This window comes from Haliotis rubra, unplaced genomic scaffold (assembly GCF_003918875.1).
Source record: "Haliotis rubra isolate DU_JTF1 unplaced genomic scaffold, ASM391887v1 Scf25, whole genome shotgun sequence".
Lineage (NCBI taxonomy): Eukaryota > Metazoa > Mollusca > Gastropoda > Lepetellida > Haliotidae > Haliotis > Haliotis rubra.
The window spans coordinates 3516624-3539373 of record NW_025766558.1 but is presented as its reverse complement, the minus strand read 5'-3'; the positions used below and the strand labels follow the sequence as shown (position 1 = coordinate 3539373).

Genomic DNA, 22750 nt, shown 5'->3' with positions numbered 1-22750 from the left:
GTGATGGTGCACACCCTGCTTCTTCTAAATCATGCCCTGTATGGCAGCGAGAATCTCACATTATGAAATTAAAATGTGAGAAAAATGTTTCCTACCTGGATGCAAAAAAAATGTTCAGTCAAATCTCAACTCCTTCAAACATTACCTACGCTGCTGCAGTCACTCGCTCTGCGGCAGTGTCTTCTACTGCGTGTCAGACTGACTTGACTTGGGTCAAGTCATCAAACCCTATCTCTTCAGCTTCAGCCAATAAACCTACTGCCACTGTCACTCAGTCTACGTCTGGTTCTCAGACTGATGAAATCGAATCTAAGTCTCACTCACAAATATCTGTTTCCCAACCAGCCGCACAGAATTCCAAAGGGAAAAAGGAAAAAGGACTAATAGAGACAAACCTGTTGTCCTTCACCTCCAGAGGTACTTCTTGAAAATTCATTTGGACCTCTAGATATGGAGGTTACTCCGTCCTCACAGGACAGGCGGAGGAGCTTATCCTCCTCGCATTCACGTGAGAGATCACCAATTGAGCCGCCATGACTCAATTGTTCACTCTAATGCAAATGGAATTGCAGAGGACTACGAAATAACTTCAATGAGATACAACTGCTGATACAAGATATTCAGCTGTCAGCACTCTGTCTCCAAGAGACATATTTAAAACCTACAGATAACTTTATTATGAGACAATACAGCGATTATCATTCCTTTCTCCCCGGGAGATAAAGCAACTGGAGGTGCTTCTATCTTAGTACGACAGGGTATACTACATAGCCCTGTCCCCTTCATACTAATCTTCAGACTGTAGCTGTTCGACTGACCCTGCATTGCTTTGACTCTGTGCAGCTTATATATCCCTCCATCTTCTGCTGTCCGTCTGTCGGATCTTTCAGAATCTGTATGATCAGCTTCCAAAGCCATGTATCATCATGGGCGATCTGAATGGACACAATCCGCTTTGGGGAAGTGTCCATACCAACAATAACAGTAAAAATCCTCGAGGAATTTATATCAGATAATAATCTCTGTATTTTCAATGATGATTCAGCCACTTATTTACATCCAGCTACGGGAACATATTCTTCCCTGGATTTTATCACTTACTGATTCAACCTTATATGATGAATTTGAATGGATGGTACATGATGACCTATGTGGGAGTGATCAATTCCCAACCATTCTCAAAAACATCAACCCTGGTGATGATCCACCTGTATTCAGAAGGAACTTTGCCAGGGCTGATTGGTCATTGTATAAGGCTCTGTGTGTTGAACACATTACGCATGATCTTTTTAGTAACAGTGAAGATCCTATACAGTCTTTTTCGGATATTTTAAATGACATTGCTGACAAAACAATTCCACAGTCCTCTGCAACTCCACACATACGTAAACCATGGTTTAATAATGAATGTAAACAGGCCAGAAAGTGCAGGAAGAAAGCGGAAAAATATTTTCGCAAACATCCTACAGTCCATAATTTAGACAAAGTTAAAATATCAAATGCCAAGGCTCGACGTGCCTTTAAACAAAATAAGCGTCAGTCTTGGAGGAATTATGTTTCCAAAATAAACTCACGTACACCTATGTCCAAGGTGTGGAACATGGTCCAAAGAATTAAGGGCAAAGGTTCTAAATCTACTGTACACCATCTGAAGGATGGTGATAATCTCTTAACTAATAAAACTGACATAGCAAATAAAATTGGCGAAACTCTTGCCAAACATTCTTCATCATCAAATTATGTCCCTGAATTTCAAAAACACCAGAAGAAGAAAAGAATAAATTTTAACTCAGACAATGGTGAAGATTATAATGAATTATTTTCACTCCATGAGCTACATACTGCTCTTGAGCAAGCTCATGATACAGCTACAGGGGCTGATGATATCCACTATCAGCTCCTAAAGCATTTGCCCGAATCGTGTTTGGAAACACTGCTAAATATATTTGATATGATATGGACTACAGGGAATTTCCCAACTTCCTGGCGTGATGCCATTGTAGTCCCAATACCAAAACCTGGCAAGGATCATTACAGATCCGTCTAATTACAGACCGATATCTCTAACTAGCTGTGTCTGTAAAACCATGGAACGTATGGTGAATAATAGATTAACTTGGTATCTTGAAACCAACAACCTTATAACCAATATTCAATGTGGTTTCAGGAAAATCGAAGTACCATTGATCATTTGGTACGATTAGAATCCTTTGTTAAAAATGCAATCGTAAATAAACAACATGCCGTATCGATATTCTTTGATCTCGAGAAAGCATACGATACCACCTGGAAGCATGGCATTTTAAAGGATTTACATGATTTTGGTTTGAGAGGCCGTTTGCCTCTTTTTATATCACAGTTTTTAAAAGACAGGCAATTTCAAGTCCGAGTGGGTTCTACCCTGTCTGACCATTATAATCAGGATCAGGGTGTCCCACAAGGCAGTATTTTGTCTGTCACATTGTTTGGCATTAAGATCAACAGTTTATCCAAGGTTTTAAATGATTCCATCGATGGATCACTTTTTGTGGATGATTTTAATATTTCTTGTCGCGGTAAGAATATGCATACCATTGAACGACAACTACAGTTGTGTTTAAACAAAATAAATAAATGGTGTCTTGAAAACGGCTTTAAATTTTCTAAATCAAAAACTAATTGCATACATTTCTGCCGTAAATATAAACCACATAAAGACCCGGAACTGTTTTTAAATGGCACTCCCATCAAGGTTGTAAAGGAGGCCAAGTTCTTAGGTCTCATTTTCGACTCCCATTTAACTTTTTTTCCGCATATCAAATCTCTCAAAACTAAATGCCTGAAGGCACTTGATTTATTGAAAGTCGTGTCTAATTCAAGGTGGGGAGGGGATCAAGCTACGCTCCTACACCTTTACAGATCACTGGTCCGCTCGAAGCTTGATTATGGCTCCATCGTATATGGTGGAGCCTGCAAAAGCAACATCAAACTACTGGATTCTGTCCATCACCAAGGCCTAAGACTTTGTCTTGGGTCTTTTAGAACTTCTCCTGTTGACAGTCTTTATGTCGAGGCAGACGAACCTTCTCTTAACCAACGCCGTATAAAATTATCATTACAATATATTACAAAATTATATTCAAACGAGTCTAATCCTGCATTTCACTGTGTCTTTAATCCTCTTTATGAGGATTTGTATAACAAAAAATCTTCTCTTGTTCCTCCTCTTGGGTTCAGAATTAAGCCATTTATTGCTGCTGCCGGCATTGAGCTGGAAAATATAGCTCCTTCCCGTCTTCTTTCTTCTCCTCCTTGGCAATTCGTTAGGCCACAAGTCGACCTAACACTCACTAAATTTAAAAAATCAGAAACTAATGACTTACTATATAAACAAGAATATAATCAATTAAAAAGTACATATAATACATATAAATCCTTATTTACAGATGGGTCCAAGGACAGTGACGCGGCTGCTTGTGCCACTGTCATTGGGTCCAAAACAATATCTTCCAGATTACCCAATGACAGTTCAATTTTCACAGCAGAAGCAAACGCAATACTAACAGCTCTTAAATATATAAATAGACACCCTAAATATAAACAATATATCATATTTTCAGATTCTCTTTCTTGCCTTCAGGCCATTAAAAATATTTCTTGTAAACATCCACTTTTAATAGAAAGTATAGAATTATATAATGATCTTACAACTGGCCAATACGACATCGTCCTCTGTTGGTTACCCAGCCACGTTGGCATTTCTGGGAATATAATGGCCGATTTTGCTGCCAAGGCAGCACTCAACAAATCTGTGACACCACTTCTGATCCCATACTCTGATTATAAAGCCAGCATTAGAACATACATCCGCGATCTGATGCAAAAGAAGTGGGATGCCCAAGTAGGTATCAATAAATTACATGCAATCAAACCAACTATCGGTTACACCTACTTGGGTTGTCAGTCCAGATTTGAAGAGGTCAACATACGACGATGTCGTATTGGCCACACAAGATATACTCATGAGTACCTATTGAAAGGTGAGGATCCTCCGTTTTGTATCCCTTGTGATGAAAGAATCACGGCCAAGCATGTCCTGCTTGACTGTGTTGAATATTCCATCACAAGGGATAAGTGTATTTTAATGTCAAGACATTGAAGGATCTTTTTTATAATGTTAATTATCATTTAATAGTTGAATTTTTAAGAGAATTAGATTTGTGGACTGATCTGTAAATAGTTAAATATTATATTGTTGGTAGTTTCTATTAGTAACTGAGATTGTTAGTGGCTGTACCCTCAAAGGGGGTTGACGTAGCGTAAAATTATTGTCCTCCTGAGAGGGTACGTAAGTCCCAAAACCTTCAAAGTCAATTTAAACTTGCCAGGATTTTTAAACGTAGTATTCTTGTTCTTTTAATTTTGGCTAACATTTCTTCCAATCGCCAACAGCTGAAGGGATGGTGTAAATCCAGCTAGGGTCCATGCAGGTAGCAAAAGTAATGTAAGTCCCCATGGTCCCTAGTATGGTGATCTACCTTCAGTTGTTGGCGATCTATTGCCTATTTTTATATTGTGCTGTCCCCTAAAGTTAAAATGTTTTAGATTTAATTACTAGTTTTACATGTATATCTGTGATATTCTAGTTGTTTTACTGTCCTGCGTCGGCAGGTTTGTATAATATCTGTATATATATTTTATTTAAATGTCAAATGTTCTCGTCACGATATGGCTGAAATATTGCCGATGTGACGTTAAATATTAACTCACTCACTCACTCACTACCTCATTATCTTGCGAAATCGCGAAATGCTTTCGAGGGAGATGCGTTTTATATTCCAGATAAAAGCTGTATAATTAAATATTACTGTTTCTAACTGTATTTTGTGATTATATACATTTTGTGATTTAAAACATCCAAAAATGTGTGAAAAAAATTAAGAATATCTTTTAAGAATATCTTTGCACCCAGGCAACAATATCCACCACGTTGTTCTTAAATGTAACAAGTTTTGCTATTTCGGTTGACCCTAACCGAAATCAGATCACTGTCAGATTTGTTAACATTGTGTCACGGCTTTCTCGCCAAACCCAATGCCCTATTGACTAAAAACGTGAAGCAAAACAATTTTGTAGTTACAAGAATTGTGCGTGTTTATAACACTTGCAAAATCTTAAACTGCTATTTGTTGTAATTTATTTGTATGATTTTGTACATGTGCAAAAGTGTGCAAATTCGTGCAAATTCTCACCTTCGAGCAGACGTTGGTTCCGTGAACGATGGTGCCGACATTTAACTGATCGTGAGGCCTATCGCACTCCTTGATCCGCCTCAGATCTTTTTGTCTTGACTGCAATGGTTTTCATAAGGTGCACATCAAATTGCAACGATGTGCAATAGGTACAGGAAGTGTGAATGGCATAATTCGAAGCACATCGCTTCTGAGGCATCGTTTAACCCCGGATATAAGTGTGACAAATCCACAAAACGCGTCCGGCCTGCTGATTGACAGACTGGATCGGTCTATTTACCATCACTTACAAGAACAGATATACTTCGATTAAAACACTGGTAGATACAAACATACATTGAGAGAGACTTACCTACCCTCTCAAGGGGACAACAATTTTACGGTACTTCAACACCCGTCGAAGGCACCACCATGAACAATTTAGGTTAATAATTATATCCAACCTTAATAGGTGAAATACAATGCCGCACTTTAGCATTAATACTGACTCCTGGTTGTACCCATTAATGCCGAAGGCCAGGTAGGGACCAACAAGTACCATGTCTTAACGTCTTTGAGTATCGAACCCGCGACCTTCCACTCTCCGGGCAGACTCCACAACCTTAATAAACAATATTAAAGTAGATACATCAAAATTTGTCAGTTATATCAATTTCCTTATAAAAAAAAACATTGATTAAATGTGTACTAATACTATTAAAAAGTTCCTTCATTGATGATGATTGAAAATATTGGTCCCTTGTGATGGAAAATCAGTACGGTCAAGCAGGACATGCTTTACCGTGGTTCCTTCATCACATGGGATACAAAATTGGAGGATCCTCACCCTTCAATAAATAGTCATGTGTATATGTGCTTTGCCAAAAGGGCATCGTCGCATGATGACCTCTTCCGATCTGGACTGACAACCGAAGTAGGTGTAACCGATGGTTGGTCCTATTTTCATGTAACTTATTTATATACCTACTTGGATGACCCACTTCTTTTGCATTAGACCGTGCATGTAAGATCTAATTATTGGTTTAGCTCTGTCAGCAGCAAATTCCGCCTTTGTTATACCAGTAATTCAAACGTGGCTGGGCTTCCAACAAAAGACGATGTAATATTGGCCAGAAGCAAGATTATTATGTAATTGAAGAATTTCAGTTAAAAGTGGATGCTTATTTGACATGTTTTGTTTTGTTTTATTGTTGTTGTTTTGTTGTTGTTGTTTTTTGGGGGGGTTATAAGCTGAAAGCACGGAATGTTGAAAGTATAATTTAATACCATTGTATATTTAACATTTTTGTTAAGCTCCCGACTGACTGACTGACTGACTGACTGAGTTTGGTTTTACGCCGCTTTTAGCAATATTCCAGCAATACCACGGCGTGGGACACCAGAAATTTGCTTCACTCATTATACCCATGTGGGGATTCGAACCGGGGTCTTCGGCATGACGAGCCAACGCTTTAACCACTAGACTACCCCACCGTTTGTTAAGCTCCCGGAATAACCAATGGTGAGTCTGTTCAACTACTTCACGCTATTGATAACAGTTGTTGGCAACTCGCTCTCTGCGTTGTCACGCATAACCCGCAATTGACTAATATATAGCAGTGAGAGAAATACTAATAAGATATTTTTTAAATAAGACCACATTTTTTCCGATGGTTATTGTAGTGGTTGTTCGCTAAATAACGAAATTTTTAAACCTAATGGAGCTAGCCTCACACTAAACGAATCAAATGGAATGCTTACATTAACCAGTGGAAAACATTCCTTACGACCCCTAGCGGGTGGCTCGTTTCCGAGTATCCCCTTCGTGTTCCCCCGGCTGGTAGAGGTACCTCACGTGGGCCCTATCGGGTATCTGTTTCTCCTTCCCATGCAATGGTGCTGCCGACTCAGCCACTATTGATTTTAGTTTGATAGCGTTGGCTGGCTTCTTGCCGGTGAGATGGGTGGTTTCGTGGTTGATGGCCGACACCACCTGAGGTAGCCGCGCTACCCATTCAGTCAATCGTTTCCCCGGGTTGGCCATCTCTCTCACATACTGATGCCCGAATAAGCGCTCGGCCAAAGTCCTATTGAATCTTTCAACTATGGCTTGGCTGCGATGGGCTCCGGCCGTGCCACGCCTGACTTTGGTATCGTGTTTGTGTAGCAGGTGTGACACGGCACCCATGAACTCCCGCTCGGGGTCGACTTGCAGCTCTGTGGGCCACGTCAGCGGACTGCGTTTGTACATGCGTTCGAATCTGCGGGCTGCCTGGGCTGAGTCTTTCGCGGTCAAGTGTTCGGCTTCCTTGTAGCGACTGGCCACGTCCACGACAGTTAGGGCATACTTGTACCTCTTGTCATGGGGTAGGAACAGGAGGTCGGCCTGGTGAATGCTAGGTAATACCGAACCTTCTTCGGTGCCGGTAAATAGATCTGCCACAGGGCTTGTTTTTCAAGCCACGCTTTCGCCTCGGGGGTACTCGGGCCATTTTAGCCAGCTTTTGTACGGCGCTAGCTCCTTTCCAGTACCCAAGCGGGCTGTAGTAAATAGCCTCAAACTTTCTCTGGTTCTGTGACATCCCGACATATATACACCTATGTTCTTGGTTCAATTTTCTCATGCCCGTACGCGTATGTGTTGATCCCATCAATAGCTATCCAACGCTTAGTGTCCATCGGCGACAGGGACGTCTTGTTTATCGTCAGTCCGTATATCCTATGCCCATCACTTCTAAGCATGTTCATTTTATGTCTGAAGGTACGGGTCTTGAACAGGGCTTCCTTGAATCTGGAGTGTTTGATGTGTTGTTTAACCACGTACTTCTTAACAACCTTCACCTTTCGGATCTCACCATTGTCGGCCTTCAGGATGGAGTACATCTTGGGTCCCAAGCCTATGTACTCGGCTATAGGCGTGCCAGCACACTTTTTATTTACCGTGCTGTGTATGGCATGGTCCTTGGGGTAGTCGCTGGTGTCATACAGATCGAGGCGTTTCTTCATGTCCTCCATAGTCTTACCGAACACCGAGTTGTTCATGAGCTTGTAGAGGTTTTTCTCAAAGTCACTGGTGGCCAGCTTTCGCAGGTCCGTGTTCATTCTGATGTAGGGCTCCATCCAGGGGCTCTGGTCGAACACGAGCACCCTGTGTATTTTGGTCAGCCTCATACCCAACGACAGGTACAGCTGTAGGTTGCGAAAGTGAACGATGTACTTGACCTTATTCATTAAGTTAGGCACTAGTTTTTCAACGTCTGCCACCCGCCCACCTAACAAGTTATGTTGGTACTCAGACATCCAGTCTGGGTTAACCTTCATACGTTCAGGGGCCAGGGGATAGCTGTTGTGCGATGTGTGCAATGCCTTGGGGTATTCCAAGTCCACTTCGAGGATTTAGCCTTTGTTCGAATCCGGCGCGATGCTCATAACATCAATCTCAGGCGATGCCCATTCGAATCCCCCTGTGGGTAGATGCTGGCTCATGGCCCAACCGTACAGGTTGTTGGCATCGAGGTAGAGGATGTGATTGGTTGGCTTGCTCGGGTCCTAGCCATTCACGTTTTGATTATTGGCTTTTGCGTAGCGTTTGGCAGCCATGGAAATCCCACCTCGCAAACCTTTCTCAATGAATAGGCGCATGTCTTAATCGGTGAGCAATTCCAACTTAACTCCGGTCTTTTTCAGCAATGCATCCCGCGACAGACCTGGGCTGGTGTAGTACCATGTGGGGTCGAGTTGATACTGTTTAAAACACGTCCTCCTAAACGTCTTGAACACATCGGCTAGCAGGAGTACGTCTGTCCTCAAGTACAGGTCGTGGTAGTCACCCAGATTCTTACAGCCCAGTTTATTCCATACGTTAATCGCGTGCGAGTAATCATCTTGGGTGATTGTCGAGTCGGTCAGGTTGCTGTAAAATCGGTTGATGGGGGGTAGTCGGGTCTCGGCGAACTTGGCCCAGCCATCCATGTACTCGTAGGGGTACACACCCTTCCTCATCAGCAGAGGTCGAGTCTCGGCGTCGGTGTATCGGTCGGTGATTGGGAAGGTATCTTTGGCCTTGACCAGACTGTCGAGTGACGACAGGAGGAACTGAGCCGAGTCGAACCTGCTGAAGGAGATGTATCTTTCCATGTTGTTGGGGAGGCACGTCAGGTTGCCGTCGACTTTTGCGATGGCCTGCATGATCAAGTGCAAGTCGTACCCTCTCAAGTTGTGGAAGACCACGGGGATGTTTATTGTCTTGGGGTTGATTCTGAGCTTTAGGTTACACACGCTGTGAGCAGCGCCTCTATACTTACTGGTGACATGGCAGTGATCTCTCACCACGTCGTTCAGCGGGTTATCACCGCCGTTCAGCGGTTTATCACATACATGACAGTGAGTGCTGCAGCCGTGAGCTAGCCGGTTGGCTTGAGTCATATGCATGGGAGCTACTGTATACAGCGCATTTCTGATAGTTTTCTCTTCCTCCTTCAAACACTTTAGAAACTTTTCAGCCGCGTCGGGACCCCTGTACACTATGGGAGCTTTCGTTTCCCCATCACATCGGACGACCACGTATCAAAACCCACAGGCCTCGTGCTCCTGTGCCTCGTGCTTTAGTGTGTTGGGGGTACCCCCAGCATCAACGGGTTTGACCAAGGCTTCGAAGTCGGCATAGATGACGTAAGGCACGGGCATCTGGTTCTTGTGGTTATCGAATTTGAGTATATTGTCGCCTTCCTTGGGCATGTCGACTCGTATGGCCGTCTGCCCCACACCTTGGCAATCCTCCCGGTGGGATTCCAGCAGGGTTGGTCGGCTGAAACCGTGCAGGCATCGTATGCAAAAGTGTGTTTTCCCAACGTGTTTCGACTGGTCGTGCAACAGCCTGCTGAGGTGTTTGAGTTGTTTCACAGTGAGGGTCATGTAATAATGCGACTAACCCGGCTTTCCCCAGGTGGGAATAACCCGTCAACCCAAGCTCTTTCGCTCGGAGTTTTAGTTGTTTTACCGTGGGAGGGGCTTGTAGGCCAAGTAATCTCAACAACTCTGGTTTCCTCATTCGAGAGTTACCAACTACACCTCGCTCTCTCGCAATCTGCTTGAGCTCTCGAGTAGTAGACATTGTTATACCAAAGCGTATCCAATCTCTAATTGGGCCGCAGGCAAGGGAGGTAACTCCTCCAACCCTAAAAAAATAATAAAGCGCCAATAAAATCCTTTAGTAAATATCTAGATAGACCTCATTGATTATACCCTCCCCGGAACATGCGAGGGTGTTTTGTATTATTTCCAACGAGGTGTCAACGAACTCCTTTATATCCCCGCGTTGATACACATCTCCTTTCCCACCATCAAAGTAATTCCAAGTCCCTGCTTTCACCATGATTGAAACTGCGAAGCTCTCCTCTTCCAGTGCCTTATAGAGTTCACCAACAATAATAGGTCTGAGGACACTGATATCTATACTTCTACCTATATCCATTTGCCAGCTTCTCAGGCAACGACTTTCCCTGGGCTCAACTTCCACGAACATCATTATACCTAGGTGTACACAGTCTCAAATTGGGTCACTAGACCTCCATGCTAAGGAGGCGTCTACATTCGTTTTTGTAGTCTTTTTTCTTCTCGTAGATAAGCTGGTGCCTGACTACGTTTGCCCTGTGGGCTTTACATAAACGGTAGTGACATTTCACTCCAATACCGCACATGGAACACGTTAAGTTCACAAAACATTTTCTATGAAAACAGCAATACCCCTCCATCCTACATTTCCTACCACAGGTCTCGGTCTTCCCCCTAGGTATGTAGTGACATCGGCACGGGGCAGGTCTCATCTTTGGTTTACTCATATGAGTACTTAGTCTAATTGTTTTACAACCAACGCAGTCGCTGCTAGACCCAGCGCGATAAGATCAATTCCCGGTCCTTTTGCCCTGGGGATGGTGTGAAGTACTGAGCGAGTGTGGGCTTAGGAGGGAGTGGTTCGGGCTGTTTGCCGGTTACCAGGAAGTATTCTGTCGATGCGACTTCAACGCTATCGATTGTTTTAGCGGCATGGTTCTCACGCTGGATTCGTTCGTTAGCGTACTCGAACCACTGTATACGTTTCTTCGCGTACTCTGCGTGCGCGGTTTGGAATTTCTCATTGGCCAAATCGTGGCGCTTCCATTCTGCTTCTATCTCGGCCGCTTTCGACACCCGTAGTTTCGAGAATAGGAAATTACTCCCGGAAAATGCCAGGGCATTTACTAAGGCCCCACCAACCATTATGGCGATCGTAGCCATCCTATATATAGTTACATTTACTTCAAAATATTTTCCGGTAGGATCCCTTGTTTTACGAGGATGTCCTTGGTGGCCATCGCCATACCCAGGTTCATTATGAGCATACCCATATCCTGCAGGTTGAAATCTAGCTTGATAGTCGGTTGTTTAAGCACCATTTTGGTCAACCGAGCGTACCCTACGGCTAGACTGGCGACCACGGTGTCGTGGTATGCATCGTTGACAAACGTTTTCCCCTCAGACATTATGTATGTGATATAAAAATATATATTTATAACATGATATGTGGGTTGACCTCTAATTGTGGGAGAGGTTGTTTATTATATAACAATAATGAGAGAGCCGCGACAGCAGTTGCGTCTGCAATCCACAGGAGTGAAGTGTAGTTACTCTTATGTTGATTAGACCACCTTTTTCTACCGGCGGCGATTATCTTAGGGTTCTTCTTCCTGGTGACTGTAAGGGGAGGGAACCCTTCCCTGGGGGTCTCCCCCAGTTGGGGTGGATTCTCCTCCGGGGAAGGGAAACCCTCCTGGGGTGGATTCTCCGGTGGGGTTGTCTGAGCACCATCCATCTTGTATACTATCACTATTATTTTTCCCCTCCTTAAATTGACAATGCTTCGCCGTGATGATCGCCGCTGTCAATTCAATTCAATTCTTTATTCTCATAAACCACCTTGGTGGTACAAGAGCATATATTGTAAACATATATACAAATACAAATTCAAATTCAAGATGGCAGTTAACAACATATTAACATTTTTTTCTGACAAGAGATGATAGATGTAGGATATATTTTGATAGTAATACTTTGTCTCGAGATGTTTTTACAGATAATATTTTCGTGAACTTTGTTTCATTTGGAAAAGAGGTTAGGTGGGAGGGTAAATATTCTTTCCTCAAAGTATCTAATGCTTTGCAATGAAAAATATAGTGGTATTCATCTGCGATGATTTTAGAAGTACATAGTTGACACGTTCTCTCGTCCCTTGGAATATTATTCACCGGGGCTAAGAACATGCCGTATTTGTGGTACGGCAGGCAGCTGACAGCGCTCAAAGCGTGTTGTATAAAGGGGTCCTTCTCGAGGTCCTCCCACAGGTAAAACCGGCGTTCCGGGGGAATGGGGAGGGCATACGATGCCAAACCGGTGTAGATCTGCATCATTGTCGAGCCTATAGTCTTCGTCATCTCAGCCCCAAGCCGGGACTCGTATCTCGCGTACAGCTTATCGACCTCATCGGTGGACAGTTTCTGGATTTTATCAGGGGTATAGTCCCCAAAGTATTGTTTGGCCTTGCCGCAGACAGCCAGCGCCATTAGTTTCTCTCGCTTGTCATCACTCTGATCCTGCGGGGCCAACAGTTGTTCGAGTAGGTCGTCGCACTCCATCCTATAATATACCAAGCGATTCTTTACTCTAATGATATAATAACCGATGCAGGCGAAACACATCGAGATGAAGGTTAAATTACACACGATTAGCACTTCACAACCCATAATTACTTAGCATTTGCTTAGCTTTGTGATAAACCTTCAACAAGTCCTGCAGACGTGTCCCCGGGTCGACTCTGTGTACGTCCGGGTTCGTCATCACCCGAGGTCTTTCCGTTTACGTTTTATTCATGTGCAGAGTAGGGCACGTGATAACGATGTTTTCAAACACATCCCGGTAGTGCCCCTCCAGCATATACAGGACGAAAACGGTCTTCCCACAACCAGTCTGCCCGCACGCTATGGCGCAGTGCGGGTCGCGGGGTAGATTAATAGATGGCTTGCCGCCATCAGTAGATGGCTTGCACGAATTTCCCATTCTCTATATTAAATTGCGCGTCCATAATCACGTACAGATATAATTTCAATTTGCCTGCGGGTTGAGCCTTCTTCTTGGTAATCAGGATTGTTATCCCCTCGCTGCCGTTGTCGATGCGGCGACCGCTGCCGTGCAATTTATCGTCATCTGTGGATCGCATGTCCATCCATAGCGCATACTTGGTGGTCTGGTATTCGCCGATCTGCGAGGAGGATAGGTCCAGGTCCTTGATGACGTTGGTGCCGGGTCGGTAGTTTCGTTATCTCGTCCCACTGCTGGTGCGCCCTCATACCGGCGCTGAACAGCTGGTTGGGCACGCCCTCAATGGTCACTTCCACCTTTTCAATCTCGGGGTTGAAAAACTTCTCACTGTCCCTTCGGAACGGCTCGTAATCCTCCACGGGGACGATCAGGATACCTTTCATCGATCGCGCCAGCACGTTTCGGTTGATGTTCCAAAGCGTGTCGCTCTTGTCCCGATTGATCGCTCTATGCCGCAGGACCCTATCGTACAGGATGGCCACCTTCCCCCGAGTAATGGTTTCGAACCTGCCTGACCAGCTCCAGGCTAGTGACCATATCGAACTCCAGAGAGATGTTGTCCATGGTGTAACTGGGCTCATCACCGTTCGGCGTACGCACTACTTTGTTGTAGTCGTTAAACGTGAGCTCGTATTCAAGCCTATCACCCAGCGCTGCCTGGTAAAACGGCGCGTGTCCCGTGAGCAACTCGAAGTCGAGCGGCACGCAGAAAGTGTTCCTGTACGCTTGGGCGATGGCCTTTTCACCCTCTGAGATCTTGTCTAGCTGGTCTTGTGTGAAGCCGTACCCCACGCGCAACCGAGTCGATTTGTTGATGCCTTGGTACACGTCACTGATGCGTTCTCCCGCGCTTTTCCAGAGGTCCCCGTAGCAGTGAAACACGTCGCTGTCGTCGATGCTCAGCACCTCGTTGCCGCTGATCTTGATGGTGGTTTTCTTGATGATGGCTCGACTTACGTTCCGCACTAGCTCGCGTTTGTCGTTGGCGGAGGTCAGTGTGAGGTTGAACGTCAGTCGAACCGTGCCTGGTACGATGAGTTCCTTCTCACCCAGGTTTGGGATTCTAACCAACATCGTTTGGTTCTGGTCTATCTTGCTGGGATTGTTGGTGATGGTCACCGACTGGCGCACGGCTCTGACGCCTAGAGGCTCTCTTGATCTTCACAAAGGATCTAGTTTCCTACCATACATTGTTATATAGATAAAATATAAAAGTTTAATATAAATAATGGCTGACGACATCAAAATGGATGATTTTGACGCTGGTGCACCCGTTGAGGTGGATTCCGGTGAAGACACCTTGTTCATGGGGTTAACACAGGATAAAAATTACGCCAAGCCATGGGGAATAGAATATTCCAAGTTTACCATCGATGACAAGGGCATGCTGTGATTGAAAGCTCATTCGGAGATCGACCTCGTGAATAAGCCCACGAGAAAACTGCTTGCTTTGTCTACTCTCACCGGTCGCCATGGTACTGACTTTATCCGTGATGAATTAAACATGCGAGATTACGGTGGCGCACGGCCTAAGCTTCCCCCGAAGGTCGCCCAAGATCTACAAAACATCAGGGCCGAACTCAGTGGTGAAGGTGATATACCCCAACGTGCTAAAGAAACATCAGACAACATCGAAAAAATATTGACCACGTACCATGATAAACCCTTGCCGGGTTTCGAATTTCCCCTGAGGGAAATGTACGAGCTAGACAAAGCCTTGAAACGTGTACGCGGAGAACTCGTGAACAACATGGGGAAACTGAACGAAGTCAACAAGCACATCACTCGCGAGAAAATAAAAGTCACCGAAACGGAGGACGATGATATGAAACGTCGTATCGAGGAGAGAATATAAAACTTCCGCTTCCTCGAACTGGGAAGCCCTCCGATCCCAGATCAGTCGTGTACGGGAAACCATCGATTGAGTCCTAAATGTCGACACCACGCTAGCTGACAGGATCCGAATCCTCTTCCGAGAACAAGGGATCACCATCGCCAGCATTCTGACGGCATTGGGCTTCATCATATCAACCCTGGTGGTGTCGCTGAGTGGGGGTACACAAACACCCACCCCACCAAGTGGGGGTACACCCACTGGTGACGTCAGAGACTAGATAAAAAAACACCTGAAATCACTCGGTTAAGCCCTAGCTAAACTTGCTGGTAAGGCCGCTGGGCAGCATCGTCTCGTGGTTACTTAGCACACTGGCTAAAACTGTCACGTGGCTCGGTCAAAACCTGTGGGCAGCCATCGTCGCCGTGGCAGGTCTGGTGTACGTAGCGGCTAAGGAATTTTTAACCAAATAAGCCCCAATCCAACCGCAACCCCTCCAACCACCAGCGCTGTTTTACGGTCGATGTGATGCTGATTGGACGCCTGCACGTGTGGGTGTTGGGGTTGTGGGGGTGTTGGTTGAACCCGGGACTCCGGGGGTGGTACGACTATGCCCGTTTCACCCGTGGGAGGTGGGACGTGACTCACGTTGATGGCTACATTGACACCCAACTTCTGGTCGGCCGTGGCTATAACTATTTCGTTTTTGTAACCCACCACTTTTTTTACTCTCAATTGCATATCGCTCAGAGGCATGTACAATCCCACGTCAAAGACGTAGTCGACTTTTGACTGGGCGTATTCCAAAACGACTTGGTAGCGTCGGATAGCGCTCGGGAGATCAACTGGAGCATTGATAGCCTCAACGTTGGACACAAACTGTTTCTGCGCGTCGTAAGCAGTCCCCTTACCGATAATACTGGAACGCATTTGCGCCTGCGCACCTAACAGTGCCCACACGTACGTTCGAATCGAGTGGTTCGAGCGTTCGGTGCTGGCATGAGTAAACCCGACGAGTGTCGGTTAATGTCAAGCCACACCCCGTTGTAGCGCACCACACGGCGAAGTTGAGTTGATTCTGCAAGAACTTCAACCCAGCAGCGTCGACCACAATCTTCATGTGTTGGGAAATCTATGTCCAGTTTAGGGTAAAAAACTCCTGGCTTGTACATTTTTAAAGTATAATATCATGGGTATATATACTCTAACATGTACGTAACACTTCCAGGAAATAACGAGCGGCGAGTCCGTTCAGTTGATACACACGTTCGATAACACGTCGGGCCAACTCGAAGTCACACTCTGCGATATCACCTACCTTCCGCAATGGACTAACATCAACGTCAACAACAAGCTGTTCGTCAGTGGCGCCCACAACCAGATAACTGACGGCTACTACAGCGTGTGCTCACTAAGCGACGAGGTCTTCAAACCCTTGGGAGCCGAACTCAAGATGAACGACTCAAATGGCACAGTGGTGTTAATCAACAACGGAATAAACCCCTTGAGGCTCGGTCGACCATTGGCGAGGACACTCGGGATGTCGCCGGATGAGATAAAACCCACAACTACCGTGACAGGCACGAAGTTACCCGACCTAGTACCGTACCGAGAGCTGTGTATTCATCTCGGCCAGTTGAGCACAATGGACAACATTCAAGGTGGTCACCCTTCCACGATACTGACAGCCATACCGGTGAAAACGGAGAAATACAACGACGGCAGAACTGAGTTGTTTCCACCGCATCAGTATAAGAGGTTAACTCGGGGCAACATCCCCTGAGTTGATAATATCGGTGTTAGATATAAAGCATAATCCTGTGAATATAGGATACCTCAGCATAACGCTGCACATAAAATGACTAGCCCACAAGGCCCCGAAATGAGGTTGAAAAAATGCATCAATGCGGGGATCTCCGACCTCGGGGACACACGCGGATTCAATGACCCCAGAGTAGATGGTAAATTGTACGCCATGCAACTGAAAAACAACATTTACAGTCCCCATCATTAGTGGTACTAGAAACCTAAGTGATATAGTTGAGACCTCAGGAGCGGCCCTCAACACTAGGTTCAACTTAGTCCACATCGGGAATGATAGATGGGTCGTACACCCATCGTTCTGGGGCAAACTGTTCGACTTAGAAGATGTTGAGAGCAACGTGACGGCCATCACCAAAAATAAGCAGTATTCCCTCGTCTTCACTGACGACGGCAAGTGGGTGTTGTTTCCCGCTAAAGTAGACTGGTTTCTCAACATTAGGCTCGGCTCCCCCTACGTGTTCACGGAGAACAAAGACAACTACCTAAACAAAGTCGTGAACAACGGAGCCCTGCTCGTGGCTAACGTCCCGGCTCAGAGACGTAGCGTAATCATCAGCCCAGTCACCAGTAATGCAGCCCACATGCTATCGAGTAAACCGGGAGGGCAAGACGGGGCATTGCAGTTGGTGTCTGAATTCGCTGGCGTGGTCAACATCCTGGCGAGCCTACTGGCTAACTCCACGCTGGTAATCAAAGTCTACCTAGGGGAACCATCGCTGGATGAAGTCGAAATCGTGAAGGGTATCAAACTCCGGTGGGTGAAACGGCACCAGTATCAGGTTTGCACTGCTTACGTGCGGGTGGGTGGGTGTCGACTCCCACACCAGTCTGCAGGGGGTCACCGTGACCGTGGAAGACACGATATCACTCACCAAGATCTTCTTACCTGACAACATACACCTCATGGGGTTGAAGTGCACCCCTGAGAGATTTTCAGAAAAACAGTTGAAAATTATCTCGTAAAAGTAATATAATAATGACTAGTCATCGTCCCAACATCATGCTTAACAACCTAGGGGACACGGAGGGGTTTGATCAGCCTGGTGAGGAAGACACCTTATACATCCTGCACTTGAAAAACAATGTGTACGAGAGGGTGTCGTTATCAGATTTTAAAGAGCCTGAATGGTTAGTCAACCTAACCCTCACCTCACCTTATATCTCCTTGAAACAAAATAATACTATCTCCGAGATTAGGAACAAAGGCATCATTCTCGGGTCGTTCATTCCGGATTCTAGTGCACAAGTCATACGAATACCAGCCACTCGGGCAACATGTTAGCTTCAAACAGTGGGGAGGTAAAGACAGAGCTCAAATTACTTGATTACCAACAGGATTTTAGAGATGTCGCGAAAAACTTCACACTCATCATAGACGTCTATCTCGGAGAGAGGCATTGGCCCAGGAGGTTTATTAAACTTTTAGATGATATTAGGTTAGGTTGGGAAGACAGGCATAAAAACCAACGTTGCCGTATTATTAAGGTATCGGGAAACATACCATTAGCAAGCCTTGATGGAGTTTGTGTCCTAAATGGAAGTAGAGCTGAGACCACGATTTTTTACACGCAAGATAATCTAAGTATTATCAGCTTTAAGAACATTAATCGAAGGTTAAATGGAACCCAATTAAAATATCTATTGTAATATATATTATAGGATGGGACTGTACCCAGTCGTAGAGGAAGTCGCGAAGACCCTGGAAACCGTAGACAGGTTCCGCTTGAGACAGTTATGTGATGTAAAACGCCAACTAGAACAAGACCACAACACGCGGAAAGCACTATGTAAGAAGTACCGTAGAGCTTTAAATATCGTGGACGGGACTGATACTGCCCTTACGACAACCAGCATGGGACTAGGGGTGGCAGGTGTTGGGTTGTTAGCCACTATCGTGGCCACACCTATAGTGCTAGGCATTGAAATAACAGCTGAGGTGGTAGGGGTGGCAGGGTTGGTGTTTAAGTTTGCATCCCGCAGACTGCATTGTAAGGCGTTGAAACACGACGAGATCAGGGTTCTGGCCGAAGCAAAGCTGAACATGGTAAGTGAGCGTATTTCCACGGCACTCACTGACAGTAAGATCTCAGAGGAGGAATTTCGTTCAATCCTCTCTGGACTCGACAAGTACCGTAAGATGATACAAGAAATCCGGTCCAAGTCTCGTAAGTCTGCTATCAGCGAAGACAAGAAAAAAAGTACATAGAACAAGGGGTACGGAAAGCCCAGCAAGCCTTTATTACGAACACCAAAGAGATCATAGGCGATTCACATTAAACTGTTTCATCGAGGTCAACGCGACAAAGTGTCAAGTGCTAGTTTGCGGCCATAGTGACACTATTGTGTCACGTGGGGGTCGGGAAGTTAACTGGGGGTTCAAAAGTAGTATATACAATGGGGGCGAGATCTAAGGGCCTGACAAAAGCTTTATTTGTGAAATAAAGCTTTACAGAGGCTTTTGTTGGACTTGGTCTCGGACCTCAGTACACTCTCATCCGTAATGACAATAATAAATGGGTTATTGTTACAGCACCCGTTGGTAACCTTGGAGATTTAAACAATTTTGAGATTGAAGTCTCTTTAAAAAGCACATTGCATAATCTCATCCGTGCTGATGATAATAAATGGACGATGATCTCGCCAAACATTGACTGGTTACTGAATATCAGCCTCAGTTCGCCCTATGTGTTTACCGAGAATAAGGATCATTATTTAACTAAAGTAAAAAATCATGTGTTTATACTCGGGGCATCACATCACAAAGAAAGAGTGTGCTCGTTAGTCCAATAGCGGATTAACCAGTTCATATGCTAGCTCGTCGACCGACGTTCCAAAATACTAGTTTACAGTTGGCTGTTGAATTCGAAAATGTGTTAAATATTAGAAACGATGCCGCAAGGTTCTATACTTTATGTTGAAGTCTTGCTCGGGAATGTACCAATAGACGATGTTAAAATTTTAACGGGGGTAAAACTTCGTTGGTTCAAAAAACATCAATGGCGACGTTGTGCGTTTTATGTATATGCAGAAACAAGTTCTTATACAAGTCTCGATGGGGTCACTGTTACATTGGATAAAAGACTTTCGCTCACTAAGATTTCTTTTCCTAATAATATACATCTAATAAGCTTAAAGTTTACACACGAGAGATTGTTGGAGAATCAGTTCAAGACTATTTCATAATATATATTATAATGTGGGATATTCCAGGAAAACATCGCCTCAGTAAATCCGCTACAATTGCAATCTCCGATCTCGGAGACACAAGGATTGAAGACACGTTATACGCCTTACACGTAAAAAGCCATGTTTACAATCGAAAAGAATTGACAGTACCTAGTCTAGCAGATTTAAAGGATGTCGACATTTCGTAGGCACTGACGATGACAAATGGATAATACTCGAATCTAGATTTGACTGGATAAGAAATATTACCCTTACCAGCCCATATATTGTTATAGATGATGATCAAATAAAACATAATGGTATTATTTTTGGATCTTCAACTCCGAAATCTAAGGTGATAAAAGTTAAACCAATACCAAATAAAACAAGCTATATGTTAACCCCTTGGCACGAAGAGCTATTAATATTTAAAATAATGCTACTTACTTCTATAGTTCTTTCTGTAGTCAGCATTTAGAGATGGGACAAGGCTCAACAGCTATGATTGAAGTCTTTCTTGGAGAAGCCCTCACAGAAGATGGTTCACCTGCGATTTATGAAGAAAAACAGCAAGAGTTATTAAACTTTTTGATAGGTTAAAATACGCTGGGTGAAAAACATAAACATCAACGTTTCCGTATTTATATACGACCAGGAACAGACACCTTTAAATGCCTCTTAGGAGGTTATTGTTATTGAAACACCTTTCATTTCCCATGAAAATGTGAGCCTATAAGTATTTGCGTTCCAGCTGAAGCTGAATGGCATTGATGATCATATCTCGGCAGCGCCATCCGATAGTAGAATATCCGATGAAGAGTTTAGTTTAGTGTTGTGAGAACTCAGAACATACAACGCAATGAAAAGAAGAGAATCGAACAACGCCTCGTAAAACCAGTGGTATCAGCGAAGAACCGACAAAAAGGTTCATAGAACAGGGGAGAGAACACGTCCGTGAAGCATTCCTTACCAAAACCAAAGAAATAGTAGGAGATTAAAGATGAAATGTTTACTAAATTGTATTGATTTGCAACTGAGTAGCTGTTTGGATGATAGATGCATGGGGTGCATTTATATTAAGTATATCTTAAAAGGGCATTGTCTGAATTTAAAAAAACAAAAGACTCTATTAGAAACGAACTAGTTTTTAGATTTTAATGGGGCAATTATTAAGGAAACTGGAAAATATCATAGGCGCGGCTAAATTTAAATGAGTTTGCATTATCTCATGCGAAACTTCCGATGCTTTATGCTTTGACGTTAAGAAAGACCAGACAATATACCTTTTTTCATGGGGTTTTCCCCGTTAACTCCCTCCCACCGTGTCTAATTTGTACTGCAATTGAAGTTCGAACAAATGATGGTGTTGTAAACTTACAATCACCGTACATGTTAAAGGTATTTCGTTAGAAACGCCCGTTTTTCAATGAAGGCGCAACACGGCAACGCGTGGGCTTCCCTCAGTCGTTACATGTCGCAAGTTGTCGCAGCGCACACTGAGTCAGGAACCAGACCGGAAGCAAGAAGTTGAACTGTCGCTAACATCATTTCAAAAGGAAAGTTTGTCGCCCTTCGGAACAAAAAGATCGCTAATTGTGAAACGATTAATTTGAAACTGGTAACAACAATGAAAGACGTTTTCGTATTTGTGTCACATATTAACTTGAATAATCTGTTTTCCCTTTAGATTGCCTGGCTATACCCATGAAAGACAATGAAAGATTTTTTCGTGTTTGTGTCACATATTAACTTGAATAATCTGTTTTCCCTTTAGATTGCCCGGTTATACCCAACTGTGCAACACAGCGTTGTGAAACCTGTACAACATGCAAGCCGCGCTTGAAGGATGTTTTCTTCAGATTATCTCCAAATAAAAGAAGATGTCAGAGTGAGTTGGTGTTTCATGCACATACATTGAGTGACAGGTAAAAGCAGAATCAACCACATTCTATGGGATCTAAACTTTAAACCTATGAGAATCCTTAGAGATAACATGTATCGATGAAAATATAACTGCGCTGAATGCCGTATACATTATTAAATTTAAAAAAACCTGATTATCCTAAAATGTTATGTCCAATTCAGTGCATTTGTGTCTTGTTTCGTCACAGGATGTCCTGTCATTCCAAACTGTAAGACACAGATATGTCGGACATGTGCTGCTTGCAATCCATCCACTCAAAACGCCTTCTTCGAACTATCTGCAGACAAAACTGAGTGTTCACGTTTAAATTTATATATGACCATGTTGTACGTTTTGTTTGGTTTAATTTGCTATTGTGTGTATATGTGATGTATACTTTTCAGTTGTGTTGCCGTCCTTCGTTGTTTAATATTTACTATCAATAACTATAAATCTATAATTTAATTTGGTCACGACATGGCTGACATATTTCCGATGTGACTTAAAATATTCACTCACTGTTTCCACTTTCTAACTAACAGAGCATAATTGTCGCAATTCCCAAGAGAAATGCAAACCATGAGTCATATTTTTAAGTTATTTAAGCCTATGGTAGTATCTACAGGTACTGTAAGTCCCCATGGTCCCTAGTATGGTGATCTATCTTCAGTTGTTGGCGAT

At 44.0% G+C, this 22750-nt stretch overlaps 1 protein-coding gene across 1 annotated transcript in view; it reads left to right on the top strand.

Annotated features, from left to right (window-relative positions):
- LOC124279452 overlaps window positions 1-22750 on the top strand; it is a 93134-nt gene that overhangs the window by 47595 nt on the left and 22789 nt on the right. The window contains exons 7-8 of the mRNA XM_046715283.1: window positions 21941-22054; window positions 22278-22391. Of these exons, the coding sequence (XP_046571239.1) occupies window positions 21941-22054; window positions 22278-22391 (228 nt within the window). The remainder of the gene's footprint in view (window positions 1-21940; window positions 22055-22277; window positions 22392-22750) is intronic.